Source organism: Diadema antillarum, unplaced genomic scaffold, assembly GCF_040938485.1.
Source record: "Diadema antillarum isolate AM-2024a unplaced genomic scaffold, OU_Dant_1.0 seq00001659_RagTag, whole genome shotgun sequence".
NCBI lineage: Eukaryota > Metazoa > Echinodermata > Echinoidea > Diadematoida > Diadematidae > Diadema > Diadema antillarum.
This window is the reverse complement of record NW_027272359.1, coordinates 1,962,868-1,981,880: the sequence shown is the minus strand read 5'-3', so window position 1 is coordinate 1,981,880 and position 19,013 is coordinate 1,962,868. Positions and strand designations below refer to the sequence as shown.

General features: G+C 37.5%; 1 protein-coding gene and 3 non-coding genes across 4 annotated transcripts; all 4 read right to left on the bottom strand.

Moving 5' to 3' along the window:
• Nucleotides 1–1,140: 1,140 nt before the first annotated feature.
• LOC139711453 (cation channel sperm-associated protein 4-like) lies at nt 1,141–18,494 on the bottom strand. Its single transcript, XM_071623334.1, has 17 exons — nt 18,381–18,494; nt 17,201–17,265; nt 16,545–16,584; nt 9,953–10,063; nt 9,453–9,557; nt 8,612–8,774; nt 7,902–7,974; nt 7,280–7,338; nt 6,680–6,790; nt 6,080–6,144; nt 5,578–5,682; nt 5,209–5,296; nt 4,630–4,715; nt 3,622–3,729; nt 2,978–3,091; nt 1,798–2,154; nt 1,141–1,290 (listed from the first exon to the last, which is right to left on the bottom strand). Exons 1-17 carry the CDS (start codon nt 18,492–18,494, stop codon nt 1,141–1,143), a joined length of 1,914 nt encoding a protein of 637 aa, XP_071479435.1.
• On the bottom strand, nt 14,112–14,185 carry Trnan-guu (transfer RNA asparagine (anticodon GUU)). Its single transcript has one exon. It is a non-coding gene; the product is annotated as a tRNA-Asn (tRNA).
• On the bottom strand, nt 14,836–14,909 carry Trnan-guu (transfer RNA asparagine (anticodon GUU)). The gene has a single exon. It is a non-coding gene; the product is annotated as a tRNA-Asn (tRNA).
• Trnan-guu (transfer RNA asparagine (anticodon GUU)) lies at nt 15,599–15,672 on the bottom strand. Its single transcript has one exon. It is a non-coding gene; the product is annotated as a tRNA-Asn (tRNA).
• Nucleotides 18,495–19,013: the final 519 nt, after the last annotated feature.

Genomic DNA, 19,013 nt, shown 5'->3' with positions numbered 1-19,013 from the left:
AACATGAAAAATCAAATGTTCATATACAGCAATGGATACAAAGCTTAAATATTAAATAAAGAGGGATTAACAGAATTATGACTTCTTGGTACATTTTAGCTACATGTACCGGAAGTAAACTGATTCCCAATAAATGTCTCGAGCTGCCTGCAAAATGGGATCTAGGAGTATTTTTGAACTTTTGTTTAAATTACATAATTTGAATGAGTGCATCCGAAAGTTCTGTAATGATGCAAAAGTTACGTTTTTAGATTGCATCTTATTAATGATGCACTCTTTCAAATTATACAATTTTAAAAAAATGGTCAAAAATACCCCTAAATCTCTTTTTCGTGGGTGGGTGAAAAATGTAGCTTACAGTTGTGGTGCTGACGTGCAAGGTTGTAATATATCATATTACTTAATCAGTATGATACTTTATTGTATTTTCATAATTTTTGTATACACCTAAAAGTATGTGATAACATGGTAAATTTGATTAACACGTCGTAGTCAGAACGCAAGTGGTGCTTTCATCGTGACTTGTGTGACATTGAATTGAATGTTTTGTGCGTCTGTGTGTGGTGTTGTTAGATAATTGATGAGCGTCTTGGGAGTGTATGACAAGACGCAAGCCCAAACAAAAGATGTTGGGATGAGTGTGTCTCGACTTGAAACACTCAATATAATAATCACAGATGATCATAATATATACTGCTGCATAACGAAACAATGTTTAACAATGTATCTCTTGAGTGCAACGGAATTGTCATTCATCTTGGACAAAGTATTTTTGTTTGTTTGTTTATTTGTTTGTTTACATGAAAATGGTGTACCTTCAATCAGGACCGTCTACCTGGGGATTAGTGTGGAGATTATGCATTTCATTCTCCGTTCTTGTGATGACGTGTGATATGTTCCACACATATTGATAGAAACTAAGAGATTAAATTCGCTTTTCATATATAATCTTTCTGCAAGATCTTCCTTTCACCTTAATCGCATGGTGGTAAAACTCTATCCCTCTCTATCTATCTCCCCCTCTCTATCTCTCCCTTTCTCGTCCTTTCATCCTTTCATCTCTCTGTAATTTTCTCAGCTCCCATCCTTGTTCCTTCTTTTTGAAGTTTTCCCTTATTCTCCCTCCACGTTGCACCCCTGCTACTGGCCCTCCTCCTCCCCCTTGTCCTCGTCTGTATGCTCTGTAGTAGTTTCAGGAGGCGGTGGTGAGATGGCTATGGTGGGCATGGCCCCGCTTTCCTCTGGCTTCAGAGTGGCAGGAGGAGTTGGCGAGATCACCCGATCCCGTCCCTGCAGAGAAGGAGAGAAAAGGGGATATTTTCATTATTTTTAAGAATGAAGAAACAAATATTTGCTTTACCCGTTGGTTGTTTTCATATGTTTCACAACATCGCCACCTTGCCTGAACTAACTGTTAATATTCCCCCTTTAAAAAAAAAAATCAACACGACCCTTCGCACACGACTTCCATACTTCTCGTGAAATCACAAGTTTAAGACAAACGTAGGCGTAATATATTGCGATGAAACAAACAAAAGTCGAAGATATTTTATTGAAATGAAGGCGTCTTTGAATTGACCTGACAAAGGTAATCGGCTCTTCGTTGTTCCTTTGAGATATGAATAGTGTGAACATTTACTTTTACGTATAGAACCCAAGGGAGATGGTCATAGCTGCGTCTTCGAATGTTACTTTTGTCCGACGTTCGAACAAAACCAATTTACATCGTACAAATATGACTATCACACGATCAACCTCTTGCCATGCTTACTGGCACAGCTGGCACAAAGACCATACCGTATTGTCTTGCTTTAGGGACGGGGCCGACCCCCTCGACGAGATTGAATGCCTTTGGAGACGACCAGCGGCCGTGGGACTCGACAATCGTTGTCTCGCCGGCTCGCTGTTCCGCCTGGTTCTCTGGGAAGTCGAGTCGCCTGGTTGCCTGGGCTGTTCTGCCAGGTCCGCCTTACTGCCTCTGTTAGCAAACACCGACTTCGCGTCTCGGGAACGACGTCGACCCGAATGCAGGGCAGTCTGAGTCGGCAGCAACTTGGCCGCGTCCTTGATGAGACCGCCCATGCTTCCCCGCCGAGTCGACACCAGGTTGTGCTGCTCCAGTCGAAGCAGGTTCGAGAGAATGTCGCCCTTTTGCTAACAAGATCACACAAAAAAAATGAAAGAATAAATTCAATGATAGAATACAGCAATATCAAATAGCACCATATAGATGGTCTGCCAGCAATCATGACTTTCCAAATATCATAACACCATAACTTCAAACAAACAGACAAAGCAGACACTTCAATTCAATAGTTTATTTATTTCCATCAAAGAAAAAACACACATGATTCAAAGCGGTACAAGTTGTCGATTTGACTTTCATTCATCTGATAAGGACAGTTCATCAAACATAATGTAAAGTATATGCACGAATGATATTACAACAACAAAAAGGAAACAATTCGCACTTTGTTAAGTAAAAAAAAAAAAAAATCATAAGGACGAAAAAGAGTGTTCCACTAAAAAGCCAAGCTTGTAGCCAAGCTTGGCACTTGCGGATACCTCTGGCACTCCTCAACCCATTATTGTACAGGGTCGTGAACGCTTTGGTATTACAAGGATTATTCTGTTGGTCTATGTGTCGCAGATCTTTATACTTCCAATTGAGACATAGAAGAACAAACGCCAATAGAGAAGAGCCTAAGAGAAGTAGGGGGGGGGGGGAGGCATTTCATGAAGCTTTTGGTCAGATATTTTGTCTGACAAACGGTTAAAAGCTACTGAAATCCTTGAGAGCAAATTTGTCCAACCAAGGAGCTTCAGAAGTGCCTTGATGAAATGCCCCCCTGCAGGACGGAGGTGACGATAATCCGAACAGAAGAAATAAAAAAACGCAGAGGAGGCCGGAAGGGGTGCAGAAATGAAGCAAAAACAAACAAACACACAAACAAACAAACAAACAAACAATACATACTGCAAAGTTCTTGAGGTCAAGAGAGGTATCGGGGATCTTGCTGGCCAGTTCCTGGGAAGGCATTCCTTCGACCTCTCCGTAGTCTTCATTCAATTCCCAGATGAGCTGAAAGATCTGAGAGCATGGACAGATAGATGGACAAATTCGGCTCGTCGGCGTGTCACAGTCATGTTTGGAAGGCCAACACTTATACGTATACGAAGTGAATAGAACGTCCCTAAATAGTAAATACATTATGTCATCTTGTGCAATGAAGTTAACTTAACTTTGATAATGATCATGATGATGAATTGCATCAGTCGACCAAGAATTGGGTACTGAATCGATACCAATTATATCCACGCTGTGTTGGCGACACTTCTAATACACTATAGTACTTGTAGCTCTCTGTAGATCATTGTAAATGTTGCTTGTTTTGCTGTGATCCTTTATCTTTTTCATGCGTTGTCTCCTTCAAGAAGTGAACCATTGCACGGTCTCACAATACCATCAATGTCAGATTTAATTTTAACTGTTCCAGTGCTGAAGTCAGCTTTTTCCCTCCCTCTCTCCCATTCGGTGATATATTACTATCGCACTCTAAAATAAGATATGCGCCGTTAAAGGAATCAATGAGTTTATTCTTGTCTCAGTTAAGATCACACCTTGTCCAAATCTTCTTTGATCGTCCTGTATTCCGCTAAATTCTCCTCCAGCGCCGCCACAATTACGATGTAATTCTGGAACTTTTCAGTTGTCAGGTTTTCGAAGTCCTGTCACCACAACCACCGGCAAGAACAAAAGACACGATATCCTTATTTAACTTTATGCAGAAAGTTTAACGAGTTAGTTTTAAGAATATCCAACATTTTTTTTTTCTGGCGATGTTTAATTGTATACCCTGCAATGTAAAAACTAGCCAATGTGTTCGTTATTGAGTACTGACACAATTCATACATTAAAAAAAAAAAGTATAAACGCATAATATATAAACGCATACACACACACACACACACACACACACACACACGCACATTTACAAATGTATGTATATATATAGGCATATATACATGGATATCGCGTTGTCTGGTATAAAGATAAATATAAAAACAGGGTTATAGATGTGCGTCGCTACTGTTATTCCAAATTGCCACATCTGGTTCATGTTTTTGAATATTTACTATTGTCTTTCAATCTCTAATGTGAAAATACTCTTGAAAAGCGTCTCCAGAAAGCTTAAGTATGATCATGTCTCGTAATTCCCTGTATATCACTGATTTTATCTCAGTACCGGTTGTATTAGCATTTTAAGTGAAGGGAGCCAGTAGTAGTCATACTGTAAGGCATTTCCAAATATCAGTTTAATATTTGTTTTCCTGTCTACAATATGACAACCCACCAAAAAATTCCATAATCACTCGTACTCCAAGTCCAACCAATAAATTCCAAATTAAACAAACCTATTTAACATTACAGGTCTGTACATCAACTACAAAGCAACAGGATGATTTTTTGCTCGTCATCCTCAGTTTCAATGTATTTATTTTTTCTTTTAGTTCAGTTTATGTCATTTAATCATGGCAATTTACTTCATCAAAGCTGTTGCTCTGCCAATCCGTTTTCATCGTATACTGTGCGACTTTCACTAGCTGCAGACGGATCGCGCCACTTACCCCAAAGTAGAGTGGTTTTTGAGTTGACATGTCCGTCTTCATTGTGACGTCATCAATAGACTTGATGGGTAACTCCTTATTGTGATCTTCACGAAACGAGGCAATACATAGGGTATTTAACACGACAAAATTTCAACATTACGATCAAATCTAGGCATATTGGCTTTTGATGGCCTGGTCAGTCTATCAGATATACAACTTGATCTAACACAGTGAAAAGACTGTAATCTAAAATAAGATAAATGCTTCCCTTTTTTATAAGATGTTCAATCTTGAACTTTGTCTTAAATATCATGATAGAAAAACGTTGCTTCTTTTCTTTCAAATTCTTAACACACCTTCTGTGATTCACATATTGCACATTCCAAAAGATCGAGTTTATTCACTAACTATGATCCTATTTCATACAAACTTTGCAAATTCAGTTATGGCGACAATTGTTTGCAGCTGCCATTGTTAAAAAAGAAGGTATATACCGACATCTGTTGTTCTTCATGGTTTGTTTGTTATTCCTAAAGAGCATTCGAAACCCACAAAAATTTTTTCCGGTTTACGGAGAACCGTCTCCTCGAGTCTTACCAATCTCGTCGTCGTTGCTAGGGGCCTTGGTGCTCAGGATGTCCTCTCTCATCTTGTTCTCATGCTTCACCTCCTTAATGGCTTTGTCCTGTTAGTCATCAAAGATGAAGCAGTCAAAAGTCAGGCACATTATGATTATTAATTTATTCAAATCGCTTTAACCGCCCTTTATAATAACCAATCTTCTTCTCACTACAATTGTCCAATTTTAAGTCTCCAACACGTTTCTAGTCCTAAGAAATGTCAGGAAATTAATTGACGAAAATTCAGAGAGCTGAATGGCTTCGCATTTTTTTTAACGAAAACAGAAAGCGCGTAGATTCATCATCACATATCATGAGCTGACTGATGATGATGATGAGTCCTTACCAGATTGGTGACGACAACAGCCACGACCAGGTTTGCGAAGACGAAGGCGCCGATGACAATGGCGATGATGAAGTAGATACCAGCGATCAGGTAGTGGGGCGAATTCTGGCGTGCGAATCACCATGGTAACCAAACAAAGAAAAATAATGTGGTAACTATTAGGTAATTGGATAGACATGTACGTGGACATAAGCAGCAATAATGGACGCATAAGTCACTTGATTTTTTTTTTTTTTGAAAATTTCTAACTTTGTAGCTTAGACATCTTTGACTACGGACCCAAGAGTGTTTTTACTTCGGCAGAACAATGTCAACTTTGAATACTCAATGGCATTCATCAATGCCCTAAAAAAACTAATTCTTACAAAACACGTATAAAAAGGTTAACTGGTATCTAATCAAACAATCAAGCAAATCCTTTTTGTAGATTCCACACAAAGCTTTCAAGCATGTAGGAGAACGACTACTTCATCCTCTAACGTCTCTATTATTTTGTGGTTACCTTGAATTTATCAAACACTCCCATCCACCCATCTTGCGTCACACAGATGAACAGCGAGAACATGGCTGGAAAAAGAAAGAAAGAAAAAAAAAAAGACACGATCACGTGAGTATAAAGTAACATTGTGAGAACATCCGAAGGAGACACTGTCTATCTGTTCAGCAACGCTGAGGATCGATGTGTATAAAATGTTACAAATACAATTATCCCTGAGACACCGTTTACTGTGACTTACTTAGTAAACTAAATTAGTAAATTAAATCGCTTTGAACAGAACGGAACAGTATGTGACCACTTATACGGCAAATTCAGAACAGGGATTTTTCTATTTTTTTAAATTAAATTTCGTTCAAATAATGCATCATTTTCATCTATAAAAGTAGGAAATGAGACCTTATGCCACTGATCCTGTGGCAGATAGGACAAAAATGCAAATGTCCTCTGAGAATGAAGACAGCGGAAAAATCGTCCTGTGTGAGGAAATGCGAAAACATAATTTAAGGCATCTCTTTTAAGATTTGTCCTAGAAAGGACGGTCATAACTGGATCGTCGGGTGTCGTATGAATACACCTAGCACAGTTATCTCTATAGTTTATTACCGGATCGGAGATTGCCGAAGTAGAGGGGGAAGTCCTCGCCGAAGAGAAAGACGCCGACAACGCTGAGGACGAGCATTAGGATTACGAGCAGGAGAGCGATGTTCGTCATGTCTGTTGGGGGGAAAAAAAAGAAGGAAATTAGTATTTTAAAAAAAACAGAACTAACTAGAATATGTCTTCAATGATACATATGTTACATCATGTACATACTGGCATTTCTTCGAGGATTGTTTGGTGTTGTTGAAAAGTTAAGTGTTATCAATCGACGCTCTTGTTTGTGGGGATGTTGCGTCGTTCACATTGTCAAGTCAATCATAGAAGTGTGCGTACATACTGCACTGTTATGAATAACCATAACTACTCATGAGGCCTGTATCTCTGCAATGCTTGTGTGAGTGATGTGAGTATGCATGTTTATATGGAACGTGCAAACACATGTTTTGTATTTACATCTATACAGAGGGCAGAGCGAATTTACGAAGGATGCAAATGCAAGAACATTGATTTTTCTGCATGTTTATTATAGTTTTATACGCATCTTGGGATAATCGAAATGAATTACATGAAATATTATGCGAGTGGTATTATTTTCTCTCTCACCGGGTATAGATTGAAAAATCGTCTGGACGACAACGGACAAGCCAGTAAGGGCGCTTACACTGTGAAAAGAAACAAAATGTTTATTACCTTTTGTCAACAAAAAAGAAAAAGAGAAAAATCGTCAACAACACATTCAACTGAGGTCGTGCAACAATAAATTGCTTTAAGGTTCCATGCAAAACACGAGTCTCCTCCATAAAGACTTTTGCTGTGCGTGGCAGCAATTTGCTGGCTTTTTTTAACGCTATAAATGCTGACAATTAAACTTTCGTAGAATAAGACTGCAAAATATCTAGCGAGGTTATTTGGAAGAGTTTATCATGCTGAGATGTACCCACTTTAACCTCATCTTGCCAACGAGTTGTCATAGACACGAAAGAACGTGGGCTGACAGAAAAAATGATGTCCCGCTCAGCATCCTAGTCAGATATTAGTTTTACAGTCATCACTTTGGATGTGAGTATATTAACAACAACTGACACAAATGCATCACATTTCATTAAATGTATCGCTTGAGGTGAGCAGCGTAAGAACGCGGTGATTTATCTTTCAATGCCATAATACCGCAAAGGGATAAAAATCAATATCACTGAGATTTTTGTCAAAATGAGTGCCAACGAACCTGCGCAGCCCTCTGAAAGCCCTGAGAACCCGGAGGATTCTCAAAATACGACTGCTTCCCAGAAACGTCAGAGCTGGAGGAAAGAGTGGAAGAAATCAACCTTGAATGACTGGTGTCCGAAGGGACTGGAAATGGAGCAACGCGAGAAATCATGATCGCTTGATGTAGAATCATCTTCGCGGTTTCATCGAAATTGATGGTAGGCTCTCATTTTTGACCCTCTGTTTATCTGATGGGATCTTCAACGTAGGACAACAATTTGAAGAAGGGGGAGGGGCTACAATTTGAAGATGGCAATTGAAAATGGCATTCCATAATTACTCTTTGTAAATAAATCGTTTCTTCTACTACAGTTAATGACGTTCGACGTTAGGTATGATTATCCACCAGTAAAATTCTACGTTGTAACAAAATTGTCCCGTACCTCCGCTTTTAAAAAAAAAATGAGCTTTTTATTTTCATTAGTTTTTATTTTTATGGAGTAGATAAACGGAGGATGATTTCATGACAGAAACCGGATTAAACATGTGGTTTTGTATAGTGACTAGGACAGATGTTAGAACTCAGCAGAAAAAAAAAAATGGCGAAGGGGCATAGAAAATGTGACACACAGAAACCTCAACATGGAGGGAGCAGTCAGCAGTATTTAAGTATAGAGTGAGAACGAAAGAGGAAAGGGTTAGGGGAGTGGGAAGGAGGAAAATACGAACCTGGGCCAAGCAGGAGAGTGAGGATGATGAAAAAGTCGAGAATGTTCCAGCCGATTCTCCAGTAGATGACGAATCCGTTGTACCACTTGAGGAAGAGCTCGCAGACGAAGATGCTGAGAACGGTGTAGTCGAAGATAAAGAAGAGCCAGGCGTACTGCTGCGACTGTAATGGTATAAGAAACAATTAAATGTTTAACCCTTTGCTTATACAAACCACTTAAACTTCACAAAATCTCTCATCAACGAGTGGCGTGCAAAGACATAACGACTGTCAATGGTTAAGTTAAACAATGTGGAGATTCGCTTGGGAAATTAAATTATATACCACAAGTCTAGAAAAGAATTGCTTTTGAAACGTGTCTCACTGTGAATACTGATGGAACATGCTTATATTTGTTAAATAATCAAGACAATGATTATTCAACCAACTTTTGAAATACCTTGTCACAGGCTGTGGATCGGGGCGGGGAGTTGGGGGGATATTGGGAGAGGTTTGGCTGTCGATGATCCATTAGCAAAAACTCTAAACGCACAGATATACACCGAACTACACACATTTGCATACCCGTTATGACACCGCAAAACATCGCATCATTAAAATGAAGTTATGCAGTTTTCGTACTTTTGTTTCTAACACCATCTAACCAAGAATTGCCAGTCCGTCATTGTAGGTATTGTTATCTGATAACAATAAAACCTATAGTCTTTGTCAATATCATGGCGTTTTTCCTCTCAACACCGATCATTCCTTAACTTGAATCATCGCTATCATTGGCATTGATCAATGTCTTTCTCCTTCTCCAAAACACCTTCTCTAAATATACCACGCATGCATGCTCACCCATTCCTTCTTGGTCTGCAGGCCGATGAGGATGGCGTTGACCACGATCACGCCCATGATCATGCCTCGGAACCAGACGCTGTCCACCATCCGGCCAACGAGCTCCTAGATGAGATCAAGTATAGGAAGAAGAAGTTCGGATGCTGATCTCTGATCTCTCTGCACTCTGCAGCATGTCGGTAATGATCACTACTCACTTTGATCGAAACTAGGTAGGCAAGTTACCAATCTATATACGGAGCAGATAGAATTAATGAACAATGCAAGAGCAATATGGATACTAGCATGTAACTATTATTATACGCCATCCTTATTTTTAACAATTTTTTTTCATTTCATATTGGCCTACAAAACATAATCAAATGCGTCTACGTCAGAACATCTTCTTTCATATTTCAATTGATAACTTATGGCTGATGATAGAGCAGAAGTTCTTGCATACTAAGTACTTATTTCTATGTACATCGCTGGATCCTTTGCGAGCAGTGCACGGCCCTTACCTGTGAAACGACCTCCTCAACGCGCTCGTCATCGACGTCGACAATCTCATTGAAATCTTCTTCAACCTCATCGTTTTCAAAAAGGTCGCAGAGAGAAGCACCCCGCTGAACCTATATACACAATCCAAATGAGCACACATGCTATAAGCAATTATTTTGTAAGAAGATTTGTAAGTCTCTCTTCCTCCTCTCTGTATGATTATGATAATCATCACATGTATCCCATTGTCTTATTAGTATTCATATTTTGATTTGATTTGATTTATTCACAAAATGCATATACATACATTATTCACAAATATGCACACAGTTTGTACATGAAACATATTACACATTTTGTCTGGATCGTCATAAGCTATGAAAAGCTTGACTGGGACGTCCAGTATGGATAACGTACACATATTATTATGTACATAAACATCTTTTTTTTTTAATGTATTGTGCGCGTTCAATTTGTTCATAGATAGGAAGATGAGAGAAAGAGAGAAAAAGAAAGAAAAGTGAGAGGAAAAGATAAGGAGAGGGATACTCTACATCATGGTAGTTAAAGGTATACAAGATTGACAATTCTGGTAAGAACTAGCATAGAAAGACTCGCTGCCATTATGTACGTAGTGTACGTATGACAAAATAAACCTGTGAAATTGGGGTAAGACAGCAGGCAAGAACCATGCAAATAGTATTGTTTAAACATATTTGCAAAGAAGGGTATTCTTTACTAGTCTTCTAAAAGTATGCTTTGATTGGCACCGTCGCACTTCATGAGAAAGAGAATTCCAGATGTCAGGACCGGCATGTCGTATGGATCGATGGGCAAGGGCAGTTTTTGGATTTTCTAGGTGCACGTTTGTCGAGGTTCTGGTTGAATAACTATGAATAGCCGAATTGAAACGAAACATGTTTAACAGGTTGGTGGGAAGTTCTTGCGAATGGAATCTATACATAAAGACAGCACTTTGGAGGTAATGAATGTCGTAAATGGAGAGTGTACGCAATTGAAAAAACAATGGGTTTGCATGAGACCTGTAATCGGAGTTCGTGCAAATACGAACAGCTTTTTTCTGAAGGAGAAACAGTGAGTTGAGTTTAGTCTTCTGACAAGCCCAAACGATATTGCAGTAAGAAATATAAGGCAGGATAATGGAATTATAAATGGTGAACAACGTAGAGCTTGATATGTATGGTCTGAGTTTGTACAATATTCCAACTCCGCGTGCTACAGAAGTCACAACATTGGCAATATGCAGATTCCAGTTCAACTTGTCATCTTTATATAGTAACGCCTAAAAACTTCGTACTTTCTTTCTGTTCAATTTTCATGTCATCTATAATAATATCAAAATGAATGCCACAGTTTAGTGATCGTTGACTTTTGAACTTTATATAAATTGTCTTTTCTACATTTAATGATAACTTATTGCTTCTGAACCATTCGGAGACTTTGGGTAATTCTGTATTCATAGTGTCAATAAGACGCTCAAGATTATGATCAGAAAGAAATACATTGGTATCATCTGCAAATAAAATGAAATGAAGTAAAAAGGATGAATTACAGATATCATTGATGTATATAAGAAATAACAAAGGCCCCAGGATTGAACCTTGGAGAACCCCACATTTGACTGGTAATATATACATCAGAGTGAAAGTTATTATAGATGGTATATTGTTTTCGGTCACAAAGATATTTCTTGAACCACATAAGAGGAGTTCCTCGTATACCATAAACATTCATCTTTTCTAACAATATACTATGATCAATGGTATCAAAACCTTTACTAAGGTCCATAAATACTCCAAGTACATGTTCTTTCTTAGACAATGAAATGGAAATCTTATCACAGAGTTCAATAAGAGCTATGTCTGTTGAGTTGTGTTTCCTAAAATCATATTGACAAGACGTGAGTAAGTTATTTTGTATCAGAAAACCGTAGAGTCTGTTATATACAATTCTTTCCAGAACTTTTGACAAACTAGAGAGAATAGATATAGGACGGTAATTGCTTATAAAGGAAGCATCTTCTTTCTTGTGAATGGGTATAACTTTGGCAAGTTTCATTTTACTTGGAATAACACCAGTACTTAGTGATAAGTTGACAATATGAGTAAGTGGAGTAACAACATTCAAAACTACTTTCTTTAAAAGATTATTACTTATATCATCATGACTTACTGAATCACTACATTTGAGCGAATTAACAACTTGAATGATTTCATATTGTGTTGCCGGAACAAAAAATATAGAAAACTCACATGGGGTTTGCAAATAATACCTAAAATCTACTTTTGTGCTTGGCACCTTTGAAGCTTGATTAGGTCCAATGTTTACAAAATATGAATTAAAAAATTTACTATATCTATTGATTTATGATATGCATGATCTCCATGTCTGAAACTATTTTGGGTTGTTGATTCTTTTGAACGACCAAGTACATCATTTATAATTTTCCACGTACCTGAAATGTTACCATTTACCTTCTCAAATTTAGAAGCGAAATATGATTTCTTAGACAAACGAATAACAGATGTTAATTTATTCCGATAAACCTTGAATCTATTCATATTACTCACTGTGGGATTTCTAATACTCATTTTATAATACATATTCCTCTTTCTTATTGACTTCAACATTCCTTTAGTTATCCAAGGCTTAATTCTACGTTTACGTTTACATTGCCTTTTAACTTTGGGTATATTTTTGTCTAAATAATACTGAAAACATGTCATGAAAACATTAAAAGCTTCATCAACATTTTCTTCCATCAATACACTGTCCCAACGTTCACAGCTGAGATTAATATTCAAATCTGCTATTTTCTCAGAGGTAAATTTACGAGTCAATTGGGTTTCTGTAGTGTTGGCTTTGCTTTGCTGCTTCATCTCTGAAGAGACTGTAAATATAGGAAGGTGGTCTGATATATCAGAGTAGAGAATACCTGACGAGGAGAAAGTGCAGCACACGTTGGTAAATATATTATCAAGAAGAGTAGATGTTTGTTGTGTAATTCTAGTCGGATTATCTATAAGTGGTTCAAAAGAATTATCATTGAATAGATACTCGATCATTTGATGATAAATCAATATTAAAATCACCAACAACGTGAACATTTTTATTCTCTGTACAAACACATGATAATATCGAATCAAAATCTTGCAGAAAGTTATCATTATTACTGATAGGAGGTTTATAAACTACTCCAATAATACAATTTCTACTGCTTACATGTTCAACCTCAATAAATAAGGACTCTGCATTACCCTGGGAAAAATAAATATCAGATCTCAGCTTAAATGACAGGGAATTGTTAACATATAATAAAACACCACCTCCTTTACCATGCTTTCTATCGTTACGGAGAAGTTTATAATCACTGATATCAAATAATGGAGGTGAGTGTTTATGAAGCCACGTTTCAGTAATTGCAATAATTGAAAAAGAGTGTGTTAAGGTGGTAAGTAACATATTTAACATTTCAAAGTTTTTTGAAAGACTACGTATGTTCAGATGTAATATACTGAAATTACAATTATTTCTGAAACATTCAGAAAATTCATTAGGTAAATAGTATTTACAGGTGTTTGCATGGTTAGCACCTTCGTTTAGATTGTCATCCATATCCATTTGTGTTCATACACAAGGTAGGCAAGTACATATAAGCAGCGAGTCTATGGAGTACAAAAGGGTGAATTGGTTTCGTATTTCTCCACTCCGCTTAATGTGCTCACGGAGAGCCCCACCCTTAATCTTTACTAGCCATCATTTCGAGATAAATATTTCCTTTTCTCTTTCAGTTCCCCCATTTTTGTAATTATGATTTTTTCTTTGTCTGTGTGATTCATTTTTAATGTGTTGCATTATGCTTTATGTAACTTTTGCTTTTGTCTCTTGTTTTGTCAGATGTTGTAATAATTGTGCAAATATTGAGCATAATTTACACTCCAGATTTACAAAATTTGTTACACTATCATGCTGAAACTCTTGAATATCATTCAATTGTACCTTTGGTATATATTTTGCTTCCTTGATAGTGTATTTTGTAACTGGAAAATATGAACAAAATGGAAATAAACTCAAATCAGTTCAACTTTGTCATTACAATCAAACAAAATAGACCAATTTCTGGAGAAAAAAAAAAATATAGCATTGCCAAGAAAAATTCGTCCCTGGGTGGGCTTGAACCACCAACCTTTCGGTTAACAGCCGAACGCGCTAACCGATTGCGCCACAGAGACCACGGGCAATCCTTCCAGTGATTTGCATTAAATTCTATTCAATCGACCCATCATAACCGGGCTCATGAGTAATCAAATCGTGGATCATTAAAATGACATGTTTGAACTTGTTTGGAAGTGGAATGCCAAACCAAAAGCAAACAGCTGAATGTATTTAAAGGTCGTACTGGGGTACGCATCATCTTCATATTTCATCATAACAACTTTGCTTCAAAGGTCTTGGTTTACATAGTCATTATTTCAGTCTAATTGACTTTGACCATGCATGATAATTATAATATCATTGGATTGGACTGGATTGGACTTTGGATTTCGACATAGGAATCAGTAAAACAAGTTGATTTTTACACTGCATGATCTCCTGCTTGAAGTTCTCTCCGAAATACTTTCCATGACAATCAATGAAGCTCCAACAGCAGCTAATATTTGTTATCGGAGAAATGAGACAAAGTAATTCTTAAAGAAGATATGGAACATTCAGAACCCTAACCGGTCATTGATTTGGTTCTGTACAAATCCTTTGGCTTCGAAGTTCATGAAATTGAAGGATAAAAAAGATTGTCCTGTCTTCAGCTTACAATCGAAATGCAGGTCTACAATTCGCGTTCTGATTAATTACTTTAAACAAAAATGAAAAGATAAAATTCTATCGTCCCTGGGTGGGCTTGAACCACCAACCTTTCGGTTAACAGCCGAACGCGCTAACCGATTGCGCCACAGAGACCACGGGCAGATCTTGCAGTGATTTGCAATAAATTCTATTCGATCGACCCGTCTAATAACCGGGCTCATAATCAAATCATGGATCATTAAAGTGACATTTATACTTGTTCAGAAGTGGAAAGCCAAACCAAAAGCATACAGCTGAATGTTTTTTAAAGGCTGAATGTTTTTTAAAGGCCGAATTGTGGTACGCATCATCGTCGTGTTTCATTATAACAACTATAATGTTTGCTTAGTTCTTGGATTTCATAAGCATTATTTCAGTCTAATTGACTTGACAATGCATTTAGAATTAATTGACAGGTGAATGGGTTGGGCTAAATTGGACTTTGGATTTCGACATAGGAATCAGTAAAGCAAGCTGATGATATATAATGCTTGAAGTTCTCTCCAAAATACTTTCCATAACAATTAAAGAAGATTGAACAGCGGCCAGCAGTTATCGGATAAATGGCCTACAGTAATTCTCAAAGAAGAAATGAAACATTCAGAACTCTACCCAGTTAGTAAAATACACGTCATTACTTTGGTTTAATATCCTGCACACACACAAATATATTGGCTTCGAAATACAAGAAATTCAAGAATAAAAAATACCATGCGTCTTGTCTTCAGCTTACTGTCAGAATGTACCAATATTTCGTCTTCTGATTAGTTACTGGATAAAGATATGAAAAGATAAAAATCTACCGTCCCTGGGTGGGCTCGAACCACCAACCTTTCGGTTAACAGCCGAACGCGCTAACCGATTGCGCCACAGAGACGTCGGTGACAATCTTCTGTTTGAAGCAATTGTCATTCATTGAGTCACTGGTACTGATATTTCTGAGGATAGATAACTGGTGTCATTTATATTACACTTAATTTCTTGCGCCCATCATATTTCTCATGATAAAATCCGTGACATTGTGGTATCGAATATTGTATTTTAATGACTTGTCCAAACTAATCTCTCGTCGAGCTAGGTCTGAGAAGGTATACTCTATGTCATGACAATGATTTTATTACCCTTGATTCGTTGCTAACCATATTTATGATAACAATGTGACTCTAAATGGTTTTATTGCTGTAATGACTCGTTATTTCCCAAGGTTTACCTTAATAATTTTGTGTGATAGAGGAGAGTATGATGATGACTGGTAATTATATGAGACCTATCCATGTTTATCTCCATCCCATTACATAATGTTCCCATACAGTCGTAGCATAGCAGCATTACAAATCATAGTTAAAGCGGTTGTATAGTACATCACTACACTCGATCTATTGCGGTGACTAATACAACCTAATGATATACTACCCTTTATATAGTTGGTTCATCATGTCACTGCATTGGACACACATCCCAACAAAATAGATTACATACACACCACTCTTATTACACATTCTTTTCATTTTGTAATAGTAACACTTGAACGGGGGCAGGCGTTAGCAGCAGATCCACTATCCAACCACTCCAGAAGGAACAATATCACATGTTTGTAACAGTAGCTACTGTAGACACTCCTTTATGTCTTCGTCTTGATTTCAGTCCGCTTGTTTACTATGTAGGCCCTATAGTTATCACTGATTAAACGAAGGCGATATCTAAAACAGATTACATACGTTTAAGACTGTCATGACTATCTATACTCACCGCACTAAGGTCAAAGGTGAATAGCCGGGGAGTTTCATCTCTGAAAAATCAAGCAAAGAAACTCGATGTTCTATAACTTTATAGATAAAAATTTATTAGAAACACAGAGCAACAGGTCGGTGAAATAGATTACATATAGTTAGCTAATATTCTGTGCCCGTTGCTGCAGACGTTTTGTCATCTGGCGCCCATTATTTATTTTCATTTGTCATTTCACTAAAAGGGGAAATATCAAAATTGAGAATAGACTAAACTTTACGAATGGACAGTAATCACATTAGTGACTAGGGGGCGTTTCATGAAGGAACTTGTCGGATAAAATGTCCGACAAGTCAATTATATCCGACAAGTTCAGAGAAATCAGCCAATCAGACTAAAGAATTTCTCAAAACTTGTCGGATATAATTGACATGTCAGATATTTTATCCGACAAGTTCCTTCATGAAATGCCCCCCCCCATCTATACAACCGCGTGAAAATGTCATATCTCATGAACCCTAAAGGGCCCATCCATATAGATAAATAAAAAGTGACAAACAGGTATATTACATAATACTGTAAATAAATATCAATTGATGGCTCCTTCCCGTATTCAGTAACCCAGTATAAAAAGGGCATTGTGATTGATATAAATGCTACTTTAATATTCAACTCACTCTTCCTCTTTCTTCTTTTTCTTTTGTGATCCCAGTGTATTTGCCAACTTGACCTTCAACCCGAGCTGTAGAAATAAGAAATTGAGTATATGAATATAAGAACGACCCAAGTCCAATTTTTGGCCAAATTCAGTTTTTCATGGGAAATTGTAGCTTATGCATGGACTCATCTTGTGTGTAAATGATAAATCCTAATTACCCCCGGAAGTGCCTGAAATGAATGAGTTAAATCTTATATTAATGTAAGAATGAAGGACTTGGGTCATTCTTACATTCATATAATAGCGCCCTCTCTCATCCTTCTCCCATCTCTATAGCAGAATATCATGTATATGAATCAAAGAACGACCCAAGTCCATATGAATCAAAGAACGACCCAAGTCCATATGAATCAAAGAACGACCCAAGTCCACCACACAAAATGGCCTCTCCACAATTAATGTAAATATTAATTGTCATAATAATATATGTTCTAATTTGTATATATAATGTTGCCTTTCCATCACAGTTAAATAGAATATTATTGGACAAATAAAAAAGATATGAAGTTTTTTTTAGTTTACTCGAAATGATCCTCCATGGACTTGGGTCGTTCTTATATTCATATACTCAATTGCAAGACGGGTTAGGTTGACGAGATATACAATTACCCTATCTGCAAAAAAAAAAAAAGATAAAAAAAAGATAAATGATAATAATGATTAATAAATGAATGAATGAATAGATAGATAGATAGATAGATAAATGAATAAATAAATAAATAAATAAATAAATAAATAAATAAATGAATAAATAAATAAATAGATGAATAATGATAAATGAATGAATGAATAAATAAACAAATAAATAAATACAAATAGATAGATGATAAAAAAAGGGTGTCCTTTGGATTGGGTGTGCAGTTTACTGCATGCACAATGCGGGCATTATAGATCTACAACAAACGTACTAAAAACTAACCCCTTTTTTTCTATGTCAAGTAGACTGCTTCTTCATCAGGATCTAATTCCTTCAATTATCTCCGTTGTGACGTAGAATCTAGACTAGCCCGATCTTTCTAAATCATTTACCAAACTGCCAACAATAGCCTATCATAGTGATAAAACTAAGCTTCATCACCATGTTTGCCGCAGAACTCCATCACAGTCCTACATCCGAATCTCACTTCCAATTTAAATACCTTCTTGAATGCCGCTCCCGCATTCTCCACTTGTTTGGAGGTTCTCCGCACCCATCCCATGGGCCTTGAGAGCACGGTATTACCGGCGGGCTCCTCCCCGCCCTCCTCACTCATGGTGATGTGTCGTGGTCGAGCGGGCTCTAGGGAGGAGGATGAAGAGGAAGAGTGGGAGACAGATAATGATCACCAAGGTAACGAATAGAGGGAGAAAGACGAGGAGACTCAGAGAGATTATGTGCAGGAAAATGTTGTCAAGAGTTGCCAGGATACTCCACCTCCAAGGGTGAATGAAAGTTATACGAGCAAATTACGATCAATGTAGTTGATGAAGCTTTGTATTGTAGATTTGACAATGAATGCCCTGTATGTAGAGATATACACAGTATAGAAATTGGTATCAGTCGTTTTGGAATTAATTAGATTAGGAACAATGGACACTGCGCATGTGCGCGAGATTGAGATACGTGATTGGATGACCGACGCAAGTACTTCTATGCGCGCTTGACACGGCGCAGACTTGCGCACAAAAGCCACAACAATATGCGCGCACCAGACCCTAGCATCTCTCACACCAGCCCCGATCGACAAGGGGGTAGGCCGCATGTGTGTCGATGTTGTTCGGTATCTCAGCCT